At 39.0% G+C, this 13069-nt stretch overlaps 1 protein-coding gene across 2 annotated transcripts in view; it reads right to left on the reverse strand.

The window, feature by feature from the left end:
* cert (ceramide transfer protein) overlaps positions 1-13069 on the reverse strand; it is a 137990-nt gene that overhangs the window by 36950 nt on the left and 87971 nt on the right. For both annotated transcript variants that reach the window (XM_090383530.1, XM_090383531.1), the window contains exon 9: positions 7348-7509. In XM_090383530.1, coding sequence (XP_090239656.1) covers positions 7348-7509 — 162 coding nt within the window. The remainder of the gene's footprint in view (positions 1-7347; positions 7510-13069) is intronic.

Genomic DNA, 13069 nt, shown 5'->3' on the forward strand with positions numbered 1-13069 from the left:
CTCTCTAGTTGCCTCCCGAACATGCTGATGTAGAAAACAATCATCCAATAAATCCACAAAAGCCTTGCTAGTGTGTGAGTGACCAGCCCCCAAATTCCAGTCAATATCTGGGAAATTAAAATCCCCCATAATAAGACTCTCTGATTTACTGGCCCACTCTATTTCTCTGTACAGTTTCTTATTATACTCATCAGAGTCATTAGGCCTATAGCACACTCCTACTCTCAATTTTGATCTCCCAATGCTTATGTCACACCAAACTGACTCGACACTGCACTGTCCAGCGATGTCCACTGGCTTCACTTCCTTGGATTTTATGTATTTCTTAACTAGTAGCATAACCCCTCCTCCCTTCCTATCCAGTCTATCATTTCTGTAAACGTTGTACTCCCCAAATTCCAGTTCTGCATTCCTTATATCTGTGTGACACCACGTCTCTGATATCCCAACAATATCTGCCTTTGATGTTTTGAGCAATACCTCAAATTCATCAAATTTATTTACTAAACTCCTAGCATTGGTGTACACGCAAGTATACATGCACCTATTTCTATTCTTAGCTACCCTAACACAACCCATGAGTTTACTTGTACCGCAATGACTCCAGGCAGTCTCTGAAATATACTGCATCTTATTTTCCAGGCTTCTGCTCATTCCAATAGAAGCAGTGCAAGAATCACTTTCTAATCTGCCTATGGCTACTGTTAATCTATTAGTCCTTGTATCCCCCCAATCTAGCAGTTTTCCGACCCTCCTAACACTGCCTCGATAGCATCAGCAAACATTCTTGCACCCTTTCTATTTAAGTGTATCCCATCCCTGTAGAAGCAGTCTCTCCTGTTAACAAGTACAGACCAGGCTGAAAAAAATTCTACCCCTTGAGCCCTGCACAATCTTTCCAGGGCCGAATTGATCGACAGGGCTCTCATCATATACTCCCTCCTATCATGTCTGGGCAGAATTGCAGTCACTTTCAAATTAGCATTAGCATTAGTAGAGGCATTTGATGCAAGAAAGCAAGCTTATGCAGCATCAGCCAAAAAAAAAAAAAAAAAAAAACCACTTCCATGCAATTATGAAGCCAGTCAAAGTGCTTGGCTTATCGTCAACAATTTTCAGCTTTGGTTATTGCAATTGGACAGAAGAATAGCTTCAGAAAAAATGAAAACTTTGATTCTAGATCATTGCACAGCAGCATGTGCTGTGCAATGATTTAGAATCTGATAGAGCACTAAGTTTTATGTAGCCACTAGATCAAGGCATAATTTATAGCCTCAGGAGAGCATATAGAGCCTGCTGCCTGATAAGGTACTTGATCTGTAACACAGGAGGGAACACTTTTCAGCCAATATGGAATATCATGGAGGCTATCTGAAATACTTCAGATAGCCTCCATGATATAAGAGTTATCACGTAATAAGTTTTTCTTCAAGTGTAATAATCAATTGTTTCAAAGTGAGTGGTTTCAGAGAGAGAGGGAACAGCATCAAAAAACATGGTCCAGAAAATGAATGTGATAGCAATATAAAGGAATGGGAGCACATATGAATTTCTTTGGCAAATTTGAAGGTGGATGATGAAGTTGCTACCTCACCACCAACAACAGAAGAGCTGCTGAGCACCAAGCAAAACAATCAAGTTTTTGTTATTAGTAGTGAAAGTGAAAAAGCACTCTGTATTCTAAAAAAGATGTCCAAAATGCATTGACCATAACAGAGTATGTGTGGGTCTGCAGTAATGTTGATAAAGCAACAACTGCTGCATTTGATAAAGTCTGTGCAAACTAAATTATATTCTTTCTTTAAATTAAAATAAAGAGTTAATTGATGTGTACATTTCCTTTAATATTAAGACATTCTTTTTACTACTTTGTGATACTAATTGATATTTATTTTTATATTTACTATTACATTTTTATTTCAATTGTGTGGTTTCTTTTCTCTTAGTTTATCTTATAAATATTCTGGCTTATGTTACCCATTTATGGACTAATTCAATGGAAAGGTTCGGTGAAACACAAGTAGTTGCTCTTGACATCTCAAAGGCTTTTGATCGTGTTAGGCATAAAGGTCTTCTAAACAAGCTTCCATCTTATGGTTTGCCAACTGTTTTTAGTAATTGGTTATCCAGTTTTCTCTCTGATCGCTCACTGAGGGTGATGGTAGATGGCTCTCTGTCTTCTAGGTGGTAGATGACTCTCATCAACCGGTGAAATACCACCACTTTGCTTATTGGAGGCTTGAAGTGGTGGAACCCATGTTTAGTCTCTAGAGCTAAGTTCCGGCCAACCCTTCCCTATCTCTTCCATCATGCAGTATGATTGATGATTTTTGAGGTTATGATGAATGTCGTGGCGAGATCCAATATTCCTTACATTTCGAGGGTACAGCTCTAAAACGGTGTTCGCAGGCCGGCCGCTAGTTAGTACACCGGACTGAACCTATTGGTAACTCTCTAGGAAGCTTCCGGATCAGCTAGTGTATAATCTTGCTACCTCTACTCTGCCAGATAGTGACTGGAGGGAGTCCGAGTAGTGTGTATGCGGGGAGCATTGTCGAGGCCACGTTATGTCAAGGATCTGGGTATATTCTTACCACATGTACGCCACATCCAAAAATTTCATTACTTCATACAGCATGTCCCACCCACTTTTTCTTACTATTGAATACACCATGAATTGTCAAAATAATAGAGCAAGCTTATCTGCGAAAAGATCTAAACCTCCCAAGGACTTCCTAATTCATTTCACAAATATACGTGGTCTCAATTCTAATCTCAACGATGTCCATTTCCACTTGCAGTCTTCCAAACCCCATGTACTTTTTCTGACTGAATCTCAGTTATCAGTTGATTCAACTACTGCTCATCACAGATGTCCAAATTATTTGCTGTATGATTCCTTTCGCCTCAAAGGTGGTACTTGTGCATATGTCCGTTCTGATATTCCCTGTCAGAGACTTGGCAATTTGGAATCTCCTCTCTTTGATCTTCTCTGGCTTAAAATCTCTCTACCTCATTGTGTAAAATTCATCTGTTGTCTCTACCGTTCTCCCAACTCCACTAATCACTTGGAGCTCTTTGACTTCCTCTCTTTGCAACTTGACTTTCTCCAGTCCAACTTTCCTAACAGTGAGGTAATTTTCCTTGGTGATTTTAACGTTCACAACTCCAGCTGGCTTCCGTTTTCTAGTCACACCGACCCAGCAGGTCGAGATGCTGAGGCTTTTGCAATTACTAATGACCTAGCACAGATTGTTCATTTACCTACAAGAATACCGGACAATCCTAATCATACAGCCAATACGCTTGATCTTTTTCTCACAAACAACCCTTCTAAGTACAAGGTTGAAGTGAGAGGTCCTTTAGGCACTTCAGATCACAACTTGGTGATTGCCTCTTCTCCAATGGAACCTTTATCTCATGGCTATTCCCACCCTCGTATTGTTTGGCATTACAAGAATGCAAAATGGGATGACCTGCGAGACTTCTTTTCTTCTTTTCCTTGGTCTGATTACTGTTTCAAAACTTCTGATGTCAACGTTTGCTCAGATCGTGTCAGTGAAATTATTCTTGCAGGAATGGAATCCTTTATCCCACACTCCACTTTAAAATCTCATCCTTTATCTAAACCTTGGTTTTCCAATAAATGTGCTAAGGCTGTCCAAGAGAAGAACGTTGCATATCGTAATTGGCTTGTTTCTAATTCTTCAGTTTCATTTTCTGCCTACACCAAAGCTCGCAACAATTGTAAAGCAGTTATTAATCAGTCCAAACTAGAGTTTGAACAGGCTAAGAGTAGAAAACTTGCTTCTTGCCCTAATGGTAGCCGAGCATTCTGGTCTCTTGCCAAAGCTATTGGCCGCAACTTTTGCCCATCTCTGCTCCCACCTCTGTCCAAACCAGATGGTTCTGTTGTCACTTCAGCCAAGGATAAAGCTGACCTGCTAGCATCCCATTTTTCTTTGAGCTCATGTATTAATGATCTTGGTAAAACACCTCCCACCACTCCTAACACGCTCCATTCAATGCCTCCTGTGGTCTTCCGTCAAAAGGATATCAGAAGGATTTTGATGAATCTTGATGCTAAGAAAGCTCCAGGTCCTGATGGTATTTCTCCACTTGTTCTCAAAACCTGTGCTCCTGAACTTACTCCTATTCTTTGCCGCCTTTTTTCACTTTCTTATTCCAAAGGTGTTTTTCCTTCTGCTTGGAAATTTGCTCATATCCAGCCAGTTCCTAAAAAGGGTGACAAATCCCTCCCATCCAATTATCGTCCCATTGCAATTACTTCTACTCTTTCTAAAGTAATGGAGAAATCAATTAACCGCCAACTCTTAAACTACCTAGAAACTTTCCGTCTGATCAACGATCGCCAGTATGGATTCCGTCAGTGTCGATCCACTGGTGATATTCTGACTTATGTTACCCATTTATGGACTAATTCAATGGAAAGGTTCGGTGAAACACAAGTAGTTGCTCTTGACATCTCAAAGGCTTTTGATCGTGTTTGGCATAAAGGTCTTCTAAACAAGCTTCCATCTTATGGTTTGCCAACTGTTTTTAGTAATTGGTTATCCAGTTTTCTCTCTGATCGCTCACTGAGGGTGATGGTAGATGGCTCTCTGTCTTCTAACTTCTCCACTAATGCCGGTGTCCCCCAAGGTTCAGTTCTTTCCCCCACTCTTTTCCTCTTGTATATCAATGACCTTCTTCCATTGACTGGAAATCCTATCCATAGTTTTGCCGATGATAGCACATTGCATTCAACTTTCCATTTTGAGAAACCTTGTCCAGCTCAATCAGCTTTAAGTTCTCGAAAATCTGCTGCCAATTCCTTAAATGCCGATCTTCAGGTAATTCTCCAGTGGGGCAAAGACAACTTAGTTGATTTCAACCCTTCTAAAACTCAATCTTGTCTTATATCTCGCAAAAAGGATTCTTCTGCTCCTATGCTTATCTTTAGTGACACTCCAATTTCTAGGCAAAATGATATATCTCTTTTGGGGATTACCCTGACTTCTAATCTCTCTTGGCACAAGTACATTACAAATATTGCTTCCTCTGCATCTAAAAAACTTGGTTTTCTCTTTCGCTCTCGGCGTTTCTTTTCTCCCAAACAGCTGCTCACTCTGTATAAATCGCAAATCCGCCCTGCCATGGAATATTGTTCTCACATCTGGGGTGGTGCCCCCAAAACCTCTCTCAGGCTTCTTGATTCCATTCAGAAGAGGGCAGTTCGGTTAATTAATGATTCATCTCTAACAGAGTCTCTCCACTCGCTGTCTCATAGACGCACTGTTTCTGCTGCATGCCTCTTCTACAGATACTTCCATGGGCACTGTTCTTCTGAATTGGCTTCTATAATTCCCGCTCTCTCTTTCAAAACAGTCCGAACACGTGCCGCCACCAGCCAACATCCATTTACTGTCCAACTTCAAACCCACAGAACCAACTTTTCATCTTCCTCATTTATTCATTCAACTGCTGTTTTCTGGAACAACCTTCCTTCATACGTATTCCCTGAAAATTACAATCTACAGAAGTTCAAGTCCAATATCAACAAATATCTTCTTTCGTCTTCTCAACCTCCAACCCAAGCACGGTACTAAGTACTATAGGTTTAATACCTCTCGTGTTTGGGGTTCTCATAAAAAAAAAAAAATAAAAAAAATAAAAGAAAATCTAAACAAAATGTATTATTCTTATTATTATAGACAAGACTTTTGTTACTTTTTAATTTTTACTATTTTATTTTATTATTTCATTTATTTTTGTAAGTTATATATACCCCAAAAAAAGAAGTTAACACTTTCAGTGGACCTTGTTACTACAAACCTGGTTATTACAAAACATGAAAATTTAGCTCCCTTGAATTTTATACACTGGTGTGAAAAATTTAAGGACCAGTCAGGTTTCCACCTAAATCTTCTCATAGGAGTGGCCTGGATATAGGAAAAGCATAACAAAGGAACCTCGTGAGGTATAAAAAATGATGAAGGAAACAACATTGCCACAACAACGGAAACAAAATGGCACAGTGGGACTTTATTCAAAAATGGCAACATAGCACTGGCTGCCATGATACAGATGCATCAATGCCAAAGATGAAACAAAGGAAAGAGGTTGATATAATTTAGTTTGCACATTATGGGTAGCCATATCTCCTCAGTAGGAGATATGGCCACCCATAATGTTGATGCAGACTTTGCACCGCCTGTCCATATTTATAACAACGTTGTCGATAAGTTCTTGCGTAACATCATCCATTCTTCTGTCAGCACCATCTTCAGATGGTGAACATTTTCTGGTGGGTGTGGACATGCTGCTAGGCATCTCCCCAGAGCGTCCCATATGTGTTTGATGGGATTTAGATCGGTGGAACGGGCAGGCCAATCCATACAAACAATGTACTCACTTTCCAAAAGCATATCAACAGCTGCAGTGCAATGGGGGTGTAGTGTTATCATCCATAAACACCAACCCGGGATCAATCGCACCTCGGAACATATGCACACGGGGAAGGATTACCTCAGTACAGTAGCATGCACCGATTAAAGTACTGCCTTCCAGTATCTGGAGTTGTGCACATCCATCTAAGATAATGCCTCCCCAGATGAGAACACCCCTTAACTGCCATATCGATCCCTTTCAGTCATGTTTGCAGGGTGATACCATGTGCCAACCTCTCTCCAGATTAGCTGATGTCCAGAATTGCTGCTCAGACTGAATTTACTCTCATCAGTAAAGAGTACCATTAGTAAAGATTTTGTGGTTGTAACCTTTAGAAATAGGTGTTGGTCCTTACGTTTTGCACACCAGTGTATTAAGGAGGTTCTACTCTATATAAAATAAGATAAATAACAAATAAATGCATCATTTTCAGTTACTTTGAAGAATTTTAGTATTTTTAGATGAATGTCAAATAAACTGGATTAATCCAGAAGTACTGCAGTTTTGAACGAGGTGTATAAAGCACTGAAGGGATTGAGTAAAATGATGAGGAAGATCTGTTCTCCCATGCAGGTGAGACAGAAACCAAAAAGGCACAAGTATAAAATCTCTAGTATTCAGCATCCTGCTGCCCATAGGCAGCAGGATGCTGAATACTAGAATAAGACTGCCTAACATGGCAGAGGCAGTGGGTCTGGCTAAATTCAAAATGTAATTGGATTGTTACCTTGTGGAAATGGGAATGATATGAGTATTCTGTTGTTTTATTAATCATTTTTTTGGCTGTTGCAGAAAAAGTTCACTTTTTTGCATCAAATTTTTCTTTACATACACTAATATTTTTATGAGTTCTATAATTATTTCATAACTAAAGAAGTAAGGGGAAAAATTACATACTCTAACAATGTGAACAGCCTTAAGTGGATCACATATCACTCCAGCTTCTTCTACTTCTCTTTTGTACATTTTCATATCACCATCTTCAACAAACATTTGCCAACCACCTTCACCAACTCCCATTTTTGCATATTTAAGTTGCTCCATTGTTATCTCTTCAATCTTTAAAATATTACACACAAATATTTTTAAAATAAAACATTGTAAAAACTTTAAACATTAAAAACAAAAATAATGAAATACTAAAAGCTAGTTACATGAATACAGATACCAAAGTGTCAATACCAAAACTGCCCAGCTGTATGTTTAGTATTTATCACAAATAGCTTCTTTTTTCTCTCTTTTAAACTTCTACCACTATGTTTCTTTTGAAAATGATAAAATATTAAATACTGTTTCTCTGTGCAGCTGTTATATCGAACTACACAAGCAAGTTGGTGCCACATGATCTCTTACTTGAGTATCCTTTTTCTATAATATTTACATAAATTTTGGGATCTGCTAGAATATTTATGGACAACCAGCATAAATGAACTGAATTATTTATTCACAAATAAAACCAGACCATAGGTCATGATTTAATTATGACCAGTTTTACTGCACAGTTTACCATTTAAGGTAATTTTAAAGTTTACCATTTAAGGTAATTTTAAAGCTATATGTTTTTTTTTTTGTTTTTTTTTTTTTATTTAAGAAACTTAAATAAAATCTATACAAGTATTTTGATTTTATTTATTTTAATTTGTATTTTCTTAATGCAAGCTAGTTTGTTTTCTATGGTATAATTTCTTTTGTGGATTAATACTGTGAGACTACATTAATAAGCAGCTGTTCGTGTGAACATGGTTGAAAGGATTTAGGCCATATTCACATGATTAACAGGTTGTTAATGCAGTCTGCATGCATGCAAATCCAAGAATAGTGAAAGTCATGGGCAATTTACAAACATCTGGATATGTATAGTACCAATCTCAATTTGTAAACATGTCTTCTTCCACTCAACCATCCCTTTATCCATAGCAGTAATTTGCCCTTAATGCAAACTGCTCCAATTTGTATAGCAATCTTTTATGTGCAAGTATAAAAGTATCAAACGTTTTCTTGAAATCTAAGTACGGTCTGCCAGGGGCAAAGGTTGATGACGTAGAGCAGATATCAACTTTTAAGGGCACAAAAGGTGATATAGTTGTACACGTTGGCACTAATGATATCAAGAGTAGGAGACCGGCAGAATTGCTTAACAAGTACAGGTCACTGTTGAAAAAAAGCCGTGAAATAGGGTTGAATTTGAAAGTGTCTGCAATTCTGCCCAGACACGACAGGAGGGAGTATATGATGAGAGCCTTGTCGATCAATTTGGCCCTGGAAAGATTGTGCAAGGCTCAAGGGGTAGAATTTTTTTCAGCCTGGTCTGTGCTTGTTAACAGGAGAGACTGCTTCACAGGGATGGGATACACTTAAATAGAAAGGGCGTAAGAATATTTGCTGATGCTATCAAGGCAGTGTTAGGTGGGTCGGAAAACTGCTAGCTTGGGGGGAGACAGAGACGAATAGATTAACAGTAGCCACTGGCAGAAGTGAAAGTGATTCTTGCACTGCTTCTATTGGAATGAGCAGAAGCCTGAAAAACAAGATGCAGGATATTTCAGAGACTGCTGGGAGTCATTGCGGTACAAGTAAACACATGGGTTGTGTTAGGGTAGCTAAGAATAGAAATAGGTGCATGTATACTTGCGTGTACACCAATGCTAGGAGTTTAGTAAATAAATTTGATGAATTTGAGGTATTGCTCAAAACATCAAAGGCAGATATTGTTGGGATATCAGAGACGTGGTGTCACACAGATATAAGGAATGCAGAACTGGAATTTGGGGAGTACAATGTCTACAGAAAGGATAGACTGGATAGGAAGGGAGGAGGGTGTATGCTATTAGTTAAGAAACACATAAAATCCAAGGAAGTGAAGCCAGTGCCAGTGGACATCGCTGGACAGTGCAGTGTCGAGTCAGTTTGGTGTGACATACGCATTGGGAGATCAAAATTGAGAGTAGGAGTGTGCTATAGGCCTAATGACTCTGATGAGTATAATAAGATACTGTACAAGGAAATAGAGTGGGCCAGTAAATCAGAGAGTCTTATAATGGGAGATTTTAATTTCCCAGATATTGACTGGAATTTGGGGGCTGGTCACTCACACACTAGCAAGGCTTTTGGGGATTTATTGGATGATTGTTTTCTAAATCAGCATGTTCAGGAGGCAACTAGAGGGAAGAATAATCTTGATTTGATTATCAGCAGTGATTCTTCATGCATTAAGAATCTGCAGATAAATGAACCACTAGGTGGCAGTGATCACAGTGTGCTGAAGAGGTAACTACCATTAGGGGTAAAGGGAAGGGTTTTTGTTTTCGTAAAGGCGACTATGATGGTCTGAGACAGTATTTAAATTCTATACAGTGGGACCAACTGATGATGTTACCAACAGCAAATGCAAAATGGGAAGCATTCAAAGAACTTATCTTGGAAGCTACTAGGCTTTACATACCAACTAAGAAATATTGTTCAAGGTTTAGCCCTAAATGGATGTCAGATGAACTGATGAGGCATATGGCAGAGAAGAAACATGCATGGGATACATACAAATTAACACATGACCCAGAAGCCTATGATAGATATAAGTTGATCTGTAACCAAGTTACAAAGGAGGTTAGGCAGGTGAAGGCAGATTACGAGAAATCTTTGGCAAGGGATGCAAAGAAAAACAGCAAAGAGTTCTTTACTTATGTAAACTCTAGAAGGAAGGGGATGAATCAGATTGGTCCACTTGATATCGATGGGTCAACTGTTGATGATCCTGCTCAGGTAGCTAACAAACTAAATGAATATTTTGCATTGACATTCACACATGAGGAGTTATTTAGCGAGGGGAAAGCCAGAGGTGTATTCAACTCTAGCAGTAAGCTAGAGAATCTTGTAATAACTGAGAGTAAAGTGGAGGAGAAATTGTTGAAGATAAACACAAGAAAGGCACCTGGGGTGGATGGGATCTATCCAGTTATATTAAAGGAGGCAGCAAAGAAAGTAAGCAAACCCTTAGCCTAATTATGAGAGCTTCCTTAAACTCAGGGGAGGTACCCACAGACTGGAGATGTGCAAATGTCACCCCAATTCACAAAGGAGGATCAAAGGCTGACACAAGTAATTATAGACCTGTGAGTTTAACTTCTGTTCCAGGAAAATTAATGGAGGCACTAGTTAAAGAAGCACTGCAGGATCATTTAGACAAGACTTCAGTTATAGCTCGGACACAGTATGGTTTTGTTAAGGGGAAGTCTTGCCTGACCAATTTGATTGGATACTATGATGCAGTCACAAAGGAACTGGACGCAGGGAATAACTTTGATATTATATATTTGGATCTTAGAAAGGCTTTTGATACTGTTGCACATGGAAGACTGCTGCACAAATTGGAGCAGTGTGGCATTGGAGGCAAATTGCTGCTGTGGATAAAGGGGTGGCTGAGGGGGAGAAGACAGAGTGGTAATCAATGGACACTGCTCGTCGTGGACTAATGTTATTAGTGGAGTCCCTCAGGGCTCAGTGTTGGGTCCATTATTGTTTTCTGTATTCATAAATGATATTGATGAGAGTATATCAAGCTTAATGTCGAAGTTTGCAGACGATACAAAGGTAGGCAGGGTTGTCAAGGACACTACTGACACTATGCTGCTGCAACAGGATCTGGAAAGATTGAGCAGATAGGCTGAGAGGTGGCAAATGAAGTTTAACATTGACAAATGTAAAGTACTACACATGGGAAACAGCAACCCCAGAGCAACGTATCAACTCTGTGGTACTACACTGACAGTGGTAGAGAATGAAAGGGACCTGGGGGTGGTTGTGCAGGCAGATATGAAGTTCTCTGAGCAGTGCAGATGGGCTGCAAGAGTAGCTAATGGTGTATTGTCAATGATATATAGGAATTTTTCTAGCAGGGATAAGGAGGTGATTATTCCCTTGTATAAGGCAATTGTCAGGCCACACCTAGAGTACTGTATACAGGTCTGGAGGCCTCATTTCAAGAAGGATGTAGAGCTGCTGGAACGAGTACAGAGAAGGGCAACAAGATTAGTGAATGGAACAAAGGGGTGCTCTTACGAAGAAAGGCTTAAGTTTTGCAAATTACAGTGTCTGGAGACTAGGCACCAGCGAGGTGATCTGATAGAGGTGTATAAAGCCTTGAATGGTTTGAGCATGCTCAATGCTGATGGGATCAGAATAATTGAGGAAAGACAGATGTAGGATAGACGTGTGGAAATTTGCCTTTAGCCAGCGGGTGGTTGGTTGGTGGAACAGACTTCCATCCCTTGTCGTGGAAGTTGATAGCCGAAATAAGTTTAAGGCTCAGCTGGACAATTATTTGGAACGAACAGGGGGGGTGAAGTGGAAGTGTTTTTTTTTTTTTTTCTGGCTGATGCTGCATAAGCTTGCTTTCTTGCATCAAATGCCTCTACTAATGCTAATGCTAAACCAGGGTTACGTTCCTGAGAAATGCTGCGAATACTGAGCTATGGCTCCCATAGTAATAAAGGGGTTGGGTTCCGTTCCAAAGTATGAAATATATAAGAAAAACTAGTCTAAAATTTTGTCTATGTATGTATTATATATACCTTCATAATATGACTATGTACCTAGACAGTACACAGTGAAATGCAAGCATAAGGCATCGAAATGAAAATAAAATGTAATATTTATTAGAAATATTATTATTATTCACTAAAGTGTTGATAAAGGTGTTTTGCCTTTTCACGAATGATGAGTGAACTTAACAAAATTTTATTTTGAGTTCGGTCTTCTATACACAGAATTAAAACTTTTCCATTTTTTCTAATTTAACATCAGGAGTTACAGAGCAAATTTTTGAAGTAATTAGCGCGTTTTCACAGACACTACGCCGGATTTTTTCTTCTGATTTCTTGATTGATCGTACTGTTGACTTATTGATTTTATGTTTTGCGACTGACGAGACACTTTCGCCATTAGAAATTGTCTAATAACTGAATTTTACTCGCTAATGTCATCATCACCTTCTTTGATCTTTTCACAATTCCCTTGTTATTCATAGCCATATTTTTGTAGGGGTTAGAAAAGAACTTGTCCACAATAAAATCACTTTCTTCCGTTAACACACTTGAAAAAGTCTGTTTACACTAACACACTGCAAATCGGTAGATTTTTCACTTTTGTAAGCATATAAATTAAAAGCAAACAACAAAACCTTCCATGACAAGCACATAGCACATACTGAACAAGAATTAGCGAGAATCATCCATGCTCGCGATTTTGTCACCCCTCTCCCCCACCCACTGAGTGCTGTTTTGACTGGGAAAGATGATTTTAGCCATGCCCATGTTTTTTTTTATGGCGGAAAATGTTCACGGCGCTTTAAAATTCACATTTTTTTTAGGTTTCATTTTATATTAAATCAGCGACCGCAAATAGCAGGGGTTTACTGTATATGATATCAAAATTATTTTTTGCATCTAGTTCCTTTATGACCACACTGTATGAGAGTGTAGATTCAATTAAATTGGTCAGACAAGATTACTTCTTTTACCAGGGACTCCATTATTTTCCCAGAAACAGAAGTTAACCTAATAGGTCTATAATTACCCGTGTCACCCTTTCACCCCTCTTCATGAACTGGGGAAAACATTTGCAT

This window comes from Mastigoproctus giganteus, chromosome 10, assembly GCF_048544385.1.
Source record: "Mastigoproctus giganteus isolate SK-2022 chromosome 10, ASM4854438v1, whole genome shotgun sequence".
Classification (NCBI taxonomy): Eukaryota; Metazoa; Arthropoda; class Arachnida; order Uropygi; family Thelyphonidae; genus Mastigoproctus; species Mastigoproctus giganteus.